The 15,005-nt window shown below is 52.7% G+C and overlaps 5 protein-coding genes across 5 annotated transcripts; 2 read left to right on the forward strand and 3 right to left on the reverse strand.

Moving 5' to 3' along the window:
* Positions 1-294: 294 nt before the first annotated feature.
* On the reverse strand, positions 295-1,194 carry QC764_306070 (uncharacterized protein; the record flags this gene model as incomplete). The annotated part of the gene is made up of 1 exon (XM_062945711.1): positions 295-1,194. One exon carries the CDS (start codon positions 1,192-1,194, stop codon positions 295-297), a length of 900 nt encoding a protein of 299 aa, XP_062801737.1.
* A 649-nt stretch (positions 1,195-1,843) lies between these two features.
* On the reverse strand, positions 1,844-4,415 carry QC764_306080 (uncharacterized protein; the record flags this gene model as incomplete). Its single annotated transcript, XM_062945712.1, has 3 exons — positions 3,458-4,415; positions 3,294-3,398; positions 1,844-3,232 (listed from the first exon to the last, which is right to left on the reverse strand). The coding sequence occupies exons 1-3, from the start codon at positions 3,503-3,505 to the stop codon at positions 1,844-1,846; spliced, it is 1,542 nt and encodes a 513-aa protein (XP_062801738.1). The 5' UTR covers positions 3,506-4,415.
* Positions 4,416-4,981: 566 nt separating this feature from the next.
* QC764_306090 (uncharacterized protein) lies at positions 4,982-8,796 on the reverse strand. Its single transcript, XM_062945713.1, has 2 exons — positions 7,357-8,796; positions 4,982-7,290 (listed from the first exon to the last, which is right to left on the reverse strand). The coding sequence occupies exons 1-2, from the start codon at positions 7,975-7,977 to the stop codon at positions 5,257-5,259; spliced, it is 2,655 nt and encodes an 884-aa protein (XP_062801739.1). The 5' UTR covers positions 7,978-8,796; the 3' UTR covers positions 4,982-5,256.
* On the forward strand, positions 8,487-10,552 carry QC764_306100 (uncharacterized protein; the record flags this gene model as incomplete). Its single annotated transcript, XM_062945714.1, has 4 exons — positions 8,487-9,316; positions 9,396-9,709; positions 9,763-9,893; positions 9,957-10,552. Exons 1-4 carry the CDS (start codon positions 9,197-9,199, stop codon positions 10,550-10,552), a joined length of 1,161 nt encoding a protein of 386 aa, XP_062801740.1. The 5' UTR covers positions 8,487-9,196.
* Positions 10,553-11,082: 530 nt separating this feature from the next.
* Positions 11,083-14,739, forward strand: QC764_306110 (uncharacterized protein; the record flags this gene model as incomplete). Its single annotated transcript, XM_062945715.1, has 2 exons — positions 11,083-12,664; positions 12,716-14,739. The coding sequence occupies 2 exons, from the start codon at positions 11,083-11,085 to the stop codon at positions 14,509-14,511; spliced, it is 3,378 nt and encodes a 1,125-aa protein (XP_062801741.1). The 3' UTR covers positions 14,512-14,739.
* Positions 14,740-15,005: the final 266 nt, after the last annotated feature.

Here is a 15,005-nt window from a genome sequence, read left to right on the forward strand (position 1 = left end):
ATCTCTCTGTGAAGAAGAGTACAAAACAGAAGAATCACCAATTACCGGCATCAATTATGCCGCCAAGTCCACACCTGTAAACCCAGCCACGTTGTGAACAAATCAATGAAGACTGCAACGTCAAATTCCAGACCTTAAAAGATAGTTGAGAGGCGTATTAAATATCCTTTAAAGCCTAAGGGTTGGGTCTCAGTCTCTACATAGCGTGCCAGTTCCCGCGCCTATCTCACACCATCACCACCCCATTAAAATCCAGTCCTCTCACCTTCACACCGTGTATCTCCATACCCCTCCTTAATGCTTCTTGTCCTCCTTCTCCTCCGCCCTCCTCACCAAGATATCAAATCTCTTAAATGCCATCCCACCCTCAATGAAGCAACTCCCCATCCACAACCACCAAACCCCACTCCCCCTTTCCACACCAAATTTGCTCAGTCTACTCCTCTCCAACCAAGCCGCCTCGGAGATATGAATCGCAATCACCGGCCAAAAAATCGTCTTTGTCAACCACATCCATCCTTGATGGCCCCCAAACGGCCAAAACGCATCCAGAATCCACTCCCGCCCGTCCAGCACCCCCAACTTCACAGTTGCCACAAAGTTAAAATAATAAAACAGCACCGCCAGGAAGATGACCCAGTCGAATGGTCGGGGAGGCATATACTCCCTCACCACAACCCCCTTCTCCTCCTTGCCGTCCTCTTCCGCGGGGGCCTCGAGACCGAGACCGACCCTGGCTTGGTGGGTCATGTCGACAAGCTTGACGCGGCGTTCAGCCCAGTTGGCGAGTTCAGGCTCGAACTTGATGTAGTGCGTCCTTCCAGTGTGAGGTGTCTTCACAGTCATGAACTGGAGGTTGATGTCCACCATTTCCGGGTCGCGGGCCTCATAGTCGTTGAGATTGTTGAAGTGCTGGAGGATGTGCTGGAGGTCGAGGCGGTGGTCGTTGTTCATGTGGGAGATGGTGCGGACTTTTTGGGAGACGGGAATGAGCTCTTCGTCGGCCATTTTGGCGTTTTGCTTCTTGCCCAACTCGAATCTAAAATTGGTAGAGGTGGGTGTGAATCTCAAGGAGACAGAGGGCGGAAATGACAGACCGACGTTGAGTTTGAGATGGGCTGCCAAGGCGGGCTGAGCCGAGTGGTGGGGCATTGGAGACGCAGAGGAGTTCGTCTGATAAGATAACCCCGCCATCACCACCCCATCGTCGTTCCTTCCCCCAGTTGATATGTGCACCTTCCCACACTCAATCCTTGCTCCTTCCCAACAAACAGAACCATGGTATATATATTAGGTCGACCATGTACCTTCCGACAGCAGCTCTGAAATCTTGATCAGGGCGCCACTTGTTGGTCAGGACAAATGGTCAAGGTGGAGGAGCTGCTGTTGGCCCCCATCGCCGGGGGCTTGCAACCAATAGCCCCCGAGTTCGATCCGAAGCAAGACCACCCGGTTTTCGCAGCCGGCCACCTCCCTCAGACAACTGAGGGGTTGGCCGGTGAGCTTTTTGTCCTTTTTCTCTCTCCCGCCATTCGACATCCTCTATGTAATCTTGGACTACTCGACCAGCTCAGTTATTTTGATGTTGTCTTTGACTTTTGAAGTAGTGGGATGCTCTTCATAATTTGTTATTATTACAATTAGATCGCCTTTCCCAAAATACACACCCGGCAATTAGCACATACAAACGAAATCGTACGTGTTCAACGCAGCGTGGTATCTTCCTCATTCTATTCAAACCAAGCCAGACAAGCCATATATTCCCAACCGAAACGAATCTTTATACATCGCGACTCAACTCGAAAACCATCTTAAAACCTCATATAATACATACCACTCAATCCTAGCCCCTCTCCGACCCTGACCGTTTCTTGCTCTGCCCACCCAACATACTATCCTCCTCCTCCTCATAGCCCCCACTCCCACTCCCACTCCTACTACCATTCCCATTTTCATTCATACTCCCCCTCCACAAAACGCCAGCAACACTCCCACTCCCACTCCCTTGCCAATCCCAACTCTCCCATCCTCCACTCGTACTCTCCTCCCAACCAAAGGTCAACATACTATTCCCCGACCCCTCTGAATCATAACTCCAGTTATTCGACAACCTACTCCCCTGACTCCCCTGCGACCTCGGTCCAATCCCCTGCCAATTACTACCACTATACGTCAAAACCTCATCAATACTTGGCATATGACTCAATCTCTGCCCCCCTACTCCCCCAGTCCCCGCCAAAACAGCCTTATTCATCAACGGCCACCCTAGGTCACTAATATCCACCCCCTGCTCAAAGTCACTTTCGCTTCCAACAACAGTACTATTCCCAACACTAACATCACTCCACGGCCTCCTCAACCCCTCCTCTTGCAACCCCCCGTTGCCCCCCGCCATCACATCCTCCAGTTCAGCTTTACCTCCATCCAAAACCTCCAATCCCCTGCCCCTTTCCACATCATCCCCTCTCCCTTTCTCAGTATCCTCCACCCCAACCCTAATAGAACTAATCCTACTCACGCTACTAATCCTCTTCAGATGAGGCGGCATAGTATGCCGGCTCGCCACAACAGTAGTCGTGTTGCCAAAACTTGACGTGGTCCCTCTCGACGCCATGTCCCTCGACCAACCACCACCACCACCACCACCACCCAACAACCCGCCGCCGTCCCCCCTGCCCCTCCTACCCAGCAGCACCCTAATCGCAGGAAGAGAAGTAACAATAATGCTAACCCCCACCTCCAACCCAGTCCAGATCAACGCATTCGTATAATCCCACGTCGGATTAACACTATCCCCAAAATCATACAAAGCCCACAACCTCACACAGCTCGTAATAAGCGCAAAAATCCCAAGCGAGAACATGACGATGATGCAGATTTTGGACCGGACATTCACATTTAGTTTGATCAACAGTGGAAGCGGCATGACAAGGATGACAATGTCCTGCGCGATGCTGAACGCGGCGGTGGTGTACCCCAGCGCGTTGATGTCGAGGCAGGAAAAGGGGCCGAATTCACCTTTTCGCCAGCCTTCCCAGATGAAGGAGATGGGGGCGCACTGGAAGATTTGACAGAAAACAAAGATCAGGCCCGAGAGGCCGACCCAGGCCATGACGACGAGGGTGATGGTGCGGAAGTGGGGTTGGGTGAAGATGCGGAGGTAGAAGCAGAGGATGGAGATTTTGGTGAGGGCTAGGATGACGAGGTAGAAAGTTTCGGCCATGTAGAAGAGCTATTTTCCCTCACGGTGTCAGCTTGATGTGGGGTCGTGGGATTGAAAGGAGGTAGCATACCTTGAGGGCGGTGCCGAGGGCGTTGGCGTCGACGGTCCAGATGTCCACTCCGAAGGCGGCGCCGGCGGCGGTGCAGCCTACGGCTTCGAAGCCGATGTAGAGTCCCTTTTTTGTTTTGTCAGTCATGAGGGAATGGACAACGAAACGCAGGGGGGGATGTTTACCACAACAATCATCATAACCCAATCGTCCACCTCGAATTTCCCGCCCATCCACCACCGTGAGTACAACCGGAGCAAAACACACACCAAAGCCAGTATCTCAACCGACAGCGGCACCAGCAGGTGTATCTTTCGGGATCGTTGAGGTTTCCCGCAGGCTTCCCAGGCGCCGCGGGCAGTCTCTTGTTGTTGTTGTCGTTGTCAGTGCGAGCACGAGCGAACAGCGAGGTATCAGCCGAGCCAAGTAGACCATCAGCCGAGCCAAACAAAAGAAGCCGAAGTGAACAAAACACTAGAAAGGGGAAGAAAACTAACCAATACCCTCCTCCATCGTACACCGCCTCCTTACACACCCCAACACCCTCGTATAATGACCCTCATCATCCGAGCACAAGCACACCTGATCCTCCTCCCCCATCCCTCTCTTCCCATCCAGACACTCTTTCGTCACATTGGTAAGCTCCACCACACAACCCAGCGCGCACAAGGGTATGTTCTCGCTCAGCTGAGCGATCAGGTCTGTTGTTGTTGTTGTTGTTGGGTTGGGTGGTGATAAGTCTTGGGGTTGTTGTCCAGAGACAACAATATCTGTCTGTGAGAGGAAGCTCGATGGTGGAAGGGGCCGGGGTGGTGCTGATATTGGGAGGAGTTGATGGAGTAATGCTCGTGGTAGGGACTGCGGCCGGGGTTGGTGTTGAGGGAAAAAAGAATGTGGGAGAAACTGGGGGGTTGCTTCACTGGGGGCCGGGAGGATAAGAAACGTTAGTAATAGAAAAGAGGAGGGTATTGAAAGCAAGGGAGAGGTTGGTAGTGGTTTCATCTTGGATACCTAGGTAGGTATGTCCAGTCGTTAGCCTTTACATGAAAAGGTTGAAGAACTTGGCCAAGAGAAAAAGACAGACCAGCACGACGGCGAAAAAAAGACATGACACACACAGAGAGAGAGAGAGAGAGAGCTAGATTTGCCTAGCTGGGCACACATACCTCCAAAGTCATTCCCCATTACTAAGACACATCTATCGATGACTTCAGGGGCGGTCGAGTTACCCCTTAGTGTGGCCTGTCCGGTCGTTTTCAAGGCCAAAATGCAGTCTGACAAGTGCTAGTTGAGCACATTGGTGGTTTTGTTGATGTTGGGCTCTTCCGCGGAGGGTGAGCTGATATCAACACACTGGTGCAAGCTTAATCCATGATAAGATGATGGGTGAGAGAGGTCATCATCATCTTTGCCGTCCGACGATGCAAAGCATCCACAAGAAGAATTTGGGGGATGAAGACACGAGGTCAGTGTGTAAGTCTAAGTCAACCTCCCCCGTTGTCAGTGGAGTCCCCCAAACATCACCGCTCAAAAACGACGTTCCTCAGCGAGTCATGCATCCCGTCCACACAGCCCCTTCCTTCCCTTTTCGGCAAGACGGTCCCTTCACCAAGCCCTCTGAATGGACAGACGCCCTCTCCACGCCAAGAAATCACCTCAATGCAACCGCAAGAAACCGTCAGCGACTTAGATGCAGCCAAAAGCATGGTGATGGTGTCATGTTAGCATCTTCTGTAGATTACCACTCCATAACAACTTTGTTTCCATACTATATCTCCGTCAATGTACAACAAACACCATGCATATAAAACCCTCACCTGCATGCTACTTTTCGAATGAAACAAAACAACGCTTTTAGTCCATCAACTCGCACGCATATGCCGCCAAAAGATCCCACAATACAAAAGACAAGACATTCCCAATCCATTTTTTTGTGGTATACCCTTCCCAGTCTCCCCAGTCTTCATCCCTCCCACATTAGACATTACGACCCCATCATCGCATCCCAATCCCAGGTCACCGTCCCACCGCCCCAAAGTTCATTGACACTATACCCCAGCTGTTCGAAGTTGACCGGGATCTCCCCCAGCGTGTCCGTGTTGGGGACCCACCAAGGATTTACTGGCATCTCCATACCGTTGTTGTTGCTTCCTGTCGCAATTCCATGCGGGTTCGGTTGCGGCTGTGGTTGTTGTTGAAAAGGAGTCATCCCCTGCGGAAACGAGCCATTCGTCAGCCCCCGATCTCGCACGTTCCGGACATCCCGACCGAATCCCTGAATATGAGAAGTGGTATCCGACGGTGATGAAAATGAGGCACAGACCTTGTCTCTGGAAAAAGGGTCAAATGGTGCTGATGGGCCGCCTCCGGGAGGTGCAGAGAACGGTCCGTTATTGACCCTTCTGTGGCCTTGCGGTGGCCCGTGTGTAACCGGCCCGCCACGCCCTGGCGTTGCCCCTACTAACGACGGACCAGGTTGAGAGCCCGTCGGCTGGCTCGAAACAGGCGGATCCTGTCCGGCCATCACTTTGTAGTGTAACGTCACGAACCTATCCGCACTGGCTGCCTTTGCTTCCTGTGAGGTTTTGATCCCTAGGTGAGCCTCCAAAAGCCCAAAGGCAGCACACATAATGCTGTATCCCCAGGGCTCATTGTTCCCGCACCTCAAGATCCGGTCCTCCTTCATGGCCAGGCACTTCTCCAGGGCCTCCACCGTGTGCTTGCTGTTGATCATGATCATATTAGTTGACCCGCGTGGTTGAAGCATGGTGACACTACAGAGATTGATCGCCAGTGTTAGACTGTCCTCACGGAGAAAGTTGAGTGTGCGAATGCCCTGCTGGAAAAGTTGGTCGTTGAGGAGAACCATATCCCTGGCGGCATTGTAGTAGATAATCTCCGAGTATTGGTACTTGGAGTTTTGTTTGCGAAGACGAAGGAAGGGCTGGTGCAGAGGTATGATGTATTGGCGAAGCTGGATGTGCAAAAGTGTATAGGCAAGCAAAGGCTTCTTCTGAGTTTGCTGTTCGTCGGTATCCTCATTGTCTGCATCGCTTACATCCCATGACGGGAGGGCATCAATCTCGCGGTTGATCTCATCGGTGTAGCGAACGACACGCGCATAGTCGAGATCTTCCGGAGGGCCGGTGAGCACCCGGCTCAGCTCTAGGCGAAGCGGCAAGCTCTGGCGACTGAGATGCTGATAGGAAGAGTACGTGTATGTAGTTGGAGGCTTTGAGGGAGGGAGCTCTTTCGTGTCCTCGTCAAACTCGTCGTCGTCGATGTTATGCGGCGGATTGACATCGTAGTGTAGAGTGCTCAAGATTGACGGCAGACCGTGGTCAAAGGATGCTTGAAGATCGTAGCTCTGAATAGTCGCCCAGATTCTCCTCCGCATCTCCTGCTGGAAAGGGGTGATCTTGTCACTCCTCATGTGGCTGGGTTCCCGGTGCAAGCCGACAGAGATGGCGTCCTGTGTCATTGCGCCCGCATTTTTCCAATATCTCTTCTTCTTCATTGTGTTGACTCTCTTGGCAAGGTAGATGAGGCAGGCGATCTGGTAGTGAATCAGGCGGCGATGCTTTTGGCTCTGAACTTCCTGCCAACGTTCAACAGCTTCGATCCATTTGATGGCATTGGCGTAAGAGATCGACACCATCTTTTCAAACTTGTGCGGTAGCTTAGCAGCCAAACAGCTGGCAATGCCCATGATGGATAAGATCAAAGCCGTGAAGGCTGCATTACGAGTCTCGTTAGGGTCCCAGAACTTGGCATAGTCCCTGCGGAAGCTGGGGATGTGGAGGATTCGGTGAATCTGCTCGAACTGGTCCAAGTAAATAGATACCATTTGATCAGCTTCCTCATTGGAGGGAAGGAGAGCTTCCAGCGCCAGATCTGGTTCACGGAACTTCCTGTCTCTGTCCTCGGCTCTCTTGTGGCGGTCCTTGTTCCGGCTGATCCGGTGTGGTCGAAGCCACTCCTCAGAGGTTTCTTTCATGAAAGGACACAGTCCAGTCAACTTCTCGTCGTTAGCCAACGCATTCCGAGCCAATGGAGAGGAAGAAAGTAAAAGACCGTCACATACTTCTTGGAAGGCCAGGAACGCGCTGTGGGGGCCAAAGTATCGCGTTTTGAACTCCTTGCCCCTGAAGAAGCGTAGCTCTTCTTTGTCGGCCGTTGTTGTCTGGACCCGCAGGAACTGTGGCAGCTCAGGTTCTTCCTTGTCTCTTTCGTCATCTTCGTGATGCTTCGGCTCAGGGGGTGAGTGGTCCTGAAGCGTACTGCCGTCGACAGAAGCGCCGCCCTGTTTATTGGTGAGGAGGTTCCTCAGCTGGGCAACCTCCATCTCCAACCTCCGGATCCTGTCAAGATCTCGGCCATCCTTGCGAAAGTAGGGCGACTCTCCTCCGGTACTTGGCAACGACAGTCGAGAGTCCAGACCCGTCAAGGCACCCTGGGAGAGGCCGAGCTTGTTCGGAGGTGCCAGGCCGGGCCGGGTCTCATACTCGCACTTGTCTGATGTACCGGACTGAAGACAGCGGGAGCATGGAAACTCCCGGTCACAGGACAACTTTCTTCGACGGCACTCGAGGCAGGAGAGCCGGACTCTCTGGCGTTTACGGGGCGGAGCGCGATCATCACCATCCTCGTGGGCCTCGGTTCCGCCGGGGCTAACGCTTTGTTCACTCGGATCCGACCGGGGCATGGTGTTTCTCCCGGAGACGGAGGGGGCTATCGGCCGAAGGGAAGGTTCCAAACAAACAAACAAAACAGACCCAGCCGCCACTGACGCTCGGCGCCGTTTTCCCTATCTAAGTTGCAGGCGATAAACAAGGAAGTGGGCTCGAGCATGCGAAACAGAGACAGCAACAAAACGGGCCAGTCGGCGATAAACGCTTTATCAATCAAATCTGATAAGAGAAACCTGTACTGTATGTAAGGTGAGAAAAGCAGCAAGCGAACACGACTGCCAAAACGAAACCTGCAGCAGTATAAATTTTCCCTCTCTCTCGCAAAACCAATGACTAATAACGAGGGCTTTGCTGGTTCAGTCGAAACGACAGGCGATGCTCAGAGAACAAGCAAAACAAATATCGAGTTAAAGATCTCGACGTCCACAGCCATTGAACGGGGGACTCGTCAGCTCCTTCCTCTTCTGACTGTAGAGTTGATGTGATGTGGTCGTGGTCGTTGGTGATGCGTGTTGAGGAATAAGATTCTCGGAGATCCGACACTTTTCGCCGAGGCTGCCCCTCTTTCTGCCAGCTTCACCTGTTCATCCGATGATTGGCCGACTGAAGCAGAGAGGACTGTGCTTACATAAGGTCAGGATATTCTGTCAATGAGTAGGGAAGTCATCCTCCTGGACCTTGGGTATGAAGAAAGATGGGATGATGACCTCGGAGGAAACATTGCAGCTTTGCAGTGAGTTTCTCTGACCATGTGGAAAGGTCGAAGTCTATGGATTTAAACCAGACTTTTCCAATTGCCTAACGAACCTTCATGTGACAACGGAACAAGACATTGTTCCGAAACTCTGAGGGTTAGGGGTGGATATGGACACTCAACAAAGCAACCACGACGATGAAGACGGAACTATTTATTGTGAGCAAGCCGCACACAAGGAACATTCGTTCTATTGGAGAACCAGACTTTGAATCAGACCCCCGAACAATCCGTCCCCATTGTCCCAGAACCACGGGACGGGCTGACCGACCAGCGACTTATTCGCAGCTTAGAAGAGGCTTGGCAATGGTGTGGTGGGACAAAGACAGAGCTTGGTCTGAAAGGCCACCGACGCCACCAAACGGTCTGGCCTGGCTCGGCGCACTAGACACGGTGCAACATCGACATTCGGGTTTTTGGGATCGCAAATTCCAGTCGGATTTGGGCACCTTCGAGAGACGCGATGGCGGTATGATAACATGCGCGCATTATTTTGGATATTTTTGCTTGGATGCGCCTGCTGGGAGGCTGCACGCGCTGCCAGCTTAGTGCCAGGGAAGGCCTTTGATCGTTTGATCACGATATGGCTGGAGAATCAGGTTGGCCCAACAGTCCACACACAACCATTCCACATGTGCTCCATAACATGTTTACTGACCAGTATAATGGTACGTGTAGGACTATGCCAAGGTTGTCTTGGAGCCTAGCATCGCCGACCTGAAGAGGAAGGGCATCTTGCTCACGAGGTTCTATGCGCACACCCATCCATCCCAGCCAAACTACCTGGCCGCCATCGGTGGGGATTATTGGGGCCTCGATCACGATGACATGGTTCATATCCCTCAGAACGTCTCGACAGTAGTGGACCTGCTGGATTACAGGAACATAAGCTGGGCAGGTTACTTTGAGGACATGCCCGGCCCGGGGTACATGGGGAACTATAGCGATGGACAGACTGGAAACGGCACATGGGACTATGTGAGGAAACACAAGTACGAACACGTGGAATCGGGTTTCTTGATGGAGAATACTAACCTCGTACCAGTCCATTTGTGTCGTATGAAAGCGTCATTATGGAGGGAGAGCGGCTGCTGGCCCTAGACTCCTTCCGTGCCTTCCAAAGGGCCTTCAAGGCAAAGGAGGTTCCCCAGTTTGTGTTCATGACCCCTAACATGAGTACGTATTCTTCCATCTCTTCATCACCCGCCGCGGTACAGATCAAAGACTGACATGGCGCAGTGAACGATGGCCACAACACGAGCAATAAGTTTGCTGCTGACTGGGCCCACAAGTTCCTTCAACCTTTTCTGGATCCTAAAGCTTTCGACGAAAAGACGTTGATAATGCTTACGTATGACGAATCGGAAGATTACAGCCAGCCTAACCACATCGTCACTTTGCTTCTGGGAAGCGCAATTCCTCCAGCGCTCAAGGGAACAGAAGACAGCACCTTCTACACCCATTTCAGCTTGCTCTCGACCATCCAAAACAACTGGATGCTGCCCAATCTCGGCAGGTATGACGTTGGAGCAAATGTGTTTCAGTTTGTTGCAGATGCGTCTGGTTACACCAAGAACAAGGAGCCTGCCAATGCAGCGTCAGTCAACAATTCAATATCATACCCGGGGTTTCTGCACACCGAGCCCACAAACAGACTGGACATCCCAATACCAAACGACAAATTGATTGGCGCCGGTGGGCTTCCGATCCTTGACAAGATCAAGCAGAAATGGGCCGGTGACATCAAGAAGGTGGGGAAGACGCCGTACGACGGCAGCGGGAATGTGCACGATGGCGACAACCCGCCAGTCTACAACCCTCCCAAGGCCAATTGATTAGATAATTGGATACCCAGCATAAGTCCTCCCTTGCAGGTTGTGCTTCTCGTGTGTGCTCCGTGGCTCCTTCCATTTCTACAGTTTCTCCGGCTCTTCACTCGATCGCTGTCATCGTTCCTTCCCTATGGCAGCACTGCTATCCATGCCCCTTACAATTTTGGGAAGCTGCGGGTGCCAATGAAGGGCCTGCCGTGCGTCCATGTCATTCATCTTCGGACCTGAACTTCCATCAATCTCGCACACACTTCGGAAGGAAAGCTGCAAGTCGTCCGCAAGAGGGAGGCCCTGGCAATGGCCCCAAGGAACTCTGTTTGCTTCTGCCTCGGCGGGAACATCCCTTCCTGTGTTTCTCAGCAGCCCTCTCGTATCTCTTGACATCTTCAGGCCTGCCATTTCATGCATGGCAACCTCTGGGAGACCAACCCACACCACCACCACCGTTTCTTGGAATACTTTGTAGATCCTACATCTTTGCATGCCCCCCGAGTTGGTGATGCCTGCTGGCCTGTCCGAATCACGTCGCAATCATGGCCGTCTTCTGCTGTTGCACTTCGGCACGGTCGTCCAAAACACGGACAATCGCACCAAGAAGTCCTGAGCCTGTGTTACCTTCACCACCACCCCCTGCTCGCCTCCCCGGACCCCTTACCCTGAATCCAGTCAACCCACTCTCGACTGAGACATCTCCCAGATCGCTCTCATCACTTCAGCCTTCGGTACCTGCCACCATCAGCCCCATCGAACCCATAGAGCTCGGCCAGTTGGTAGTCGAAGACTCGGACAGTGAAGATGAGCCTGACCATCCAGCACCCCACAATAAGAGCACCAGCACCCTTCACCTGGTCCGCACCCGTATCCGCCGTCACCTCTCCCAGGATTCGCTCTCAAAGAAGAAGGCTCGGTCTGCAGTGGGCTTCACCGAGGAGGAGATTCAGCGACGAGCCGAGCTGAAACGGCTTATGCACAAAAGAATCCAGGAGGAGCTCCGGAGTGAAGAAGGGCAAAAATCCACACGGAGTGAAGTCTCCTCTGATCGACACCCTGGCAGTCCCAAGATTGACCTTCTTCCTGGCGGCGGACCGCGGGACAATATCGAGTTTGTTGTTGCCGATGACAGCAGGCCCAACTCACCCGGAATGAACAGTGAAGCACCGGATGCTGGTCAGACTGATCCCGAAGCTCTTGCACCGGTTGCCGCAAACTCCAAAACAGTTCGAGAACAAGGCTCCTTCCCAGAGATGCCAGCATCACCAGATCTTGTGCCTCAGCGGTATCCAAGCACTAGCGAGACCTCCTCAATTGCTTCCTGGCGGCTTTCTTACAGTGCAGGCCAGCTCGACGAACTGGCCAGCTACATTGACCGAGGAGAGCCATCGAGTCATGTAGATGCTGTGCACAGCTCCTCTGCGTCACACCCGGAATCCATCATTCGTCTTCCAACCTCGGGATTGCATCCACCACGCCCTGCTCATTCGTTGTCACGCTCACATTCGTCACCCGCCCGACCCGGCACGCAAGTTACTGAGACTGCATCCGTTGCAGAGCAGTCTCCATTGAGCGTCTGGCTGCGAAGTCAGGGCCTTCGATCTCGTTCTTCCTCGCCTGCAAGATCATCCGAACAAGACTTTGAGCAAGGTGCAAGTGTTCAGCAAGCCGAGGTGGTTTATCTCAGGAGATGGAGCTCTGTTCAAAATTCTGCCGTCCCAGAGGCTGAGAGTCAGAAGCCGGAAATAGTCCACCTCTACGACATGGATATTCATCGCCAGTTGGGAACTCAAACTTTCAACACACCAATGGATTCTCCAACACGATCCCGATCGATGAGAAACAGTGGTGCAAGCGGTTCCTGCGGTGCTCAAACTTCGGGAAGTACAATCCGTCCCTCTTCCGACCCTCTAAGCAAACCTCCAAGCAACAAGTCGACTTTCAACCACTCCGAAGTTATCTTGGCTCCACACGACCCGAATAACCTGGGGACAAAATCATCGTCGGTGTACCCATCAGCTGGACAAAGTGTACAGTTGAGCGCAGGCGCGTCTACTCTTGATCTTCCGGCGATACTTGCCCCCCACGAGTTACCGCCAGCTTTTACTTTGCCAGGTTTCAAATGTGTGTGAGCCCCATGCTTGTGATTGGCAGTTGCTAACTATGGACTGACAGGGCTCGATGCTGTGAATAATCCACACCTTGTAGGAGAATCGGTGGAAAGTACCCACCGAACAACAGGAGAAAACTCGGCCAACAACAGTTTGCCACTTCTGGAAGGACGCTCAGAGCTCCACAGGTCTTCGACAGTCACAAAAGCCGATGCCTCGAGTAGGGTCCGCAAGGAGTCTCAACTGGATACGGTTGAAAAGAGTATCGGATATTTTCATCTTGGCCACGGTGCACCTGCACTTATCGTCAAGAGGTTCCGGAAGGAGGCAGACACACCACCCCCGGAGCCGGTGAAACACTCTTTTCTGGCACGCCTTCATTTGACCATCCCTAGAAGAACCAAAATAAGCCCACGAAACTTTGACGGTGCTGTCACAGACCAAGAACAGGAGCAGGGGCAGGGACCGAACTGGGAGCCAGAGCCGTCACCACCACCGTTGAGACATTGTCCAGGCGTCAAACGTGGGCGTCCTGACTCTTGGGGAACAGCCATCACCTCACTGTACCACCCTCTAACCCCGATTCTTTCCGAGTATGAAGGCAGTGCAGATGATCTGTGGAGGTTAGGCATACGCGACGAGTCTCCGAAACAGCAGACGGAGTCTCGCGGTATCAAAGCCCATCGCCGTGGTTCAAGTTTCCCCGAAAGTCTGAACAAGAGGCTCCAAGCTGTTGCTGATTCGGAGCACAGTGGCGGCTCCTCTGGGTATATGGGTGTTCCGAGTACCGACCCGTCTTGTCGTTTCTCGTCTGCACCGGGCTCGCCGGTCTCTCATACAACTGATTGCGGCTTGTCGTCCATCGCAGAGACGACCGAGACCCCCAAGCGCAGTTCGTCCACAGGCCTCCCAAGCCCAATTTACGATGCATTCAGAACACACTACCCAGCAAGAAGCAGCGATTTCACCCGAGACTGTCCCAGATCCCCACTGGCACAGACAGGCTCCCGACTTCGTGACTCTTCTACTCCTGGCGACCAATCTACCTGCGTCACCCCTGAGCTCGTTGCGGACCACCCGGAAATCGTGATTGAAGCCGCACGCCAACCCCACAAAAACCACTCCCGCCTTACTCTCAAGTCGAGCACCCAATCCTTCTCTGGGAAGTTTGGAAAAGCCATCAAGTCAAGTTTTGGAAAGCTCGTCCCCCACCGCGGGCCCTCCAACAGCACTGGTTCGAAGTCACTGGAAAGCCTCAAAAGGCGAGGAAGCGGAGCCAGAGCACAGGTTGTGAAACTTCAAAAGTCACAAGACGTAGGAGTGTCATGCCGGGGCCCGAAGCATTGGCAGACAAATACGCCAAAAAGGGGTCGCACGATTTCTCTCAGCACACGGATGGCGACCTTGTTGCATTCTGACTCGAATCCCGAAGAGGAGAAGCGACAGCATCCTAGCCATCACCAGCTCCGGCATCGTGCACCTCTTTGTGCACTGCCTATAAACACACCTATTCGAGATCGACAAGCCAGCAGTAGCGCAGACAACAGCAAAGACTCGGCGACGACAGCCGAAAAGTTTATTACGCCATTCAGCTCATTTTATCACAGCAACAATGATACGGCATCGTTTCACTCTTGTCATGATAAAGGGGATACTACGGATATCAATTCCATCAAAAGCGATAGCACACTGGCTCATCGACTGCATATTGCCTCGGCGCCTCACTTGAGTGTGCTGCCGGCGGGAGCGGCCAAGTTTCAGACTTGGAGTGGGAGGGAGAGGAGCAGGCCGCTGATTACGGTGCAGAGCATGGAGCAGATGCGGTTGAGGAGGGTGAATACGGTGGTGAGAGTTGTGTGATGTGTGTGTTGAGGGAACTGGTGAAGGGTGAAAGTTTGTGGTCAAGAATGGTCAGCGGGTGCTTGAGTGAGCAACAAGGCAGATTTTGTTTTTGGTTGTTTATGATGGGGGTTTTACGAAGGACAGCTTTTTTTTTTTTTTATGGTGGGCTGTTTTGGTAGGTGCATGTCTATACTATTTCAGCTCTTATGACGCCGACCTCAAGGACGCAGCAAAAAGGGAGGGGTGGGAGGGGGAGGAAGAAGGCCGGACATGTATGGTTAGAGTTGTGGTATATTAGGGGATATGAAGGGGGTGGTTATGGTTATTTATTGGGCAGTTGTAAAAGACGGGAGTGTAGGTATAGTTTATGTAGCTGTGTGACAAGGGGTGGAGGAGTGTTGTTAATAGAGTACATATTGTTGACGATGGGTTCTATTGTCTGGGTGACTGTTCGGTGGTGATTGATATGGCACGATCAATGTTGGCAAGGCATGATCTAAAGCTGGAGACTG

Source organism: Podospora pseudoanserina, chromosome 3 (genome assembly GCF_035222485.1).
Source record: "Podospora pseudoanserina strain CBS 124.78 chromosome 3, whole genome shotgun sequence".
NCBI lineage: Eukaryota > Fungi > Ascomycota > Sordariomycetes > Sordariales > Podosporaceae > Podospora > Podospora pseudoanserina.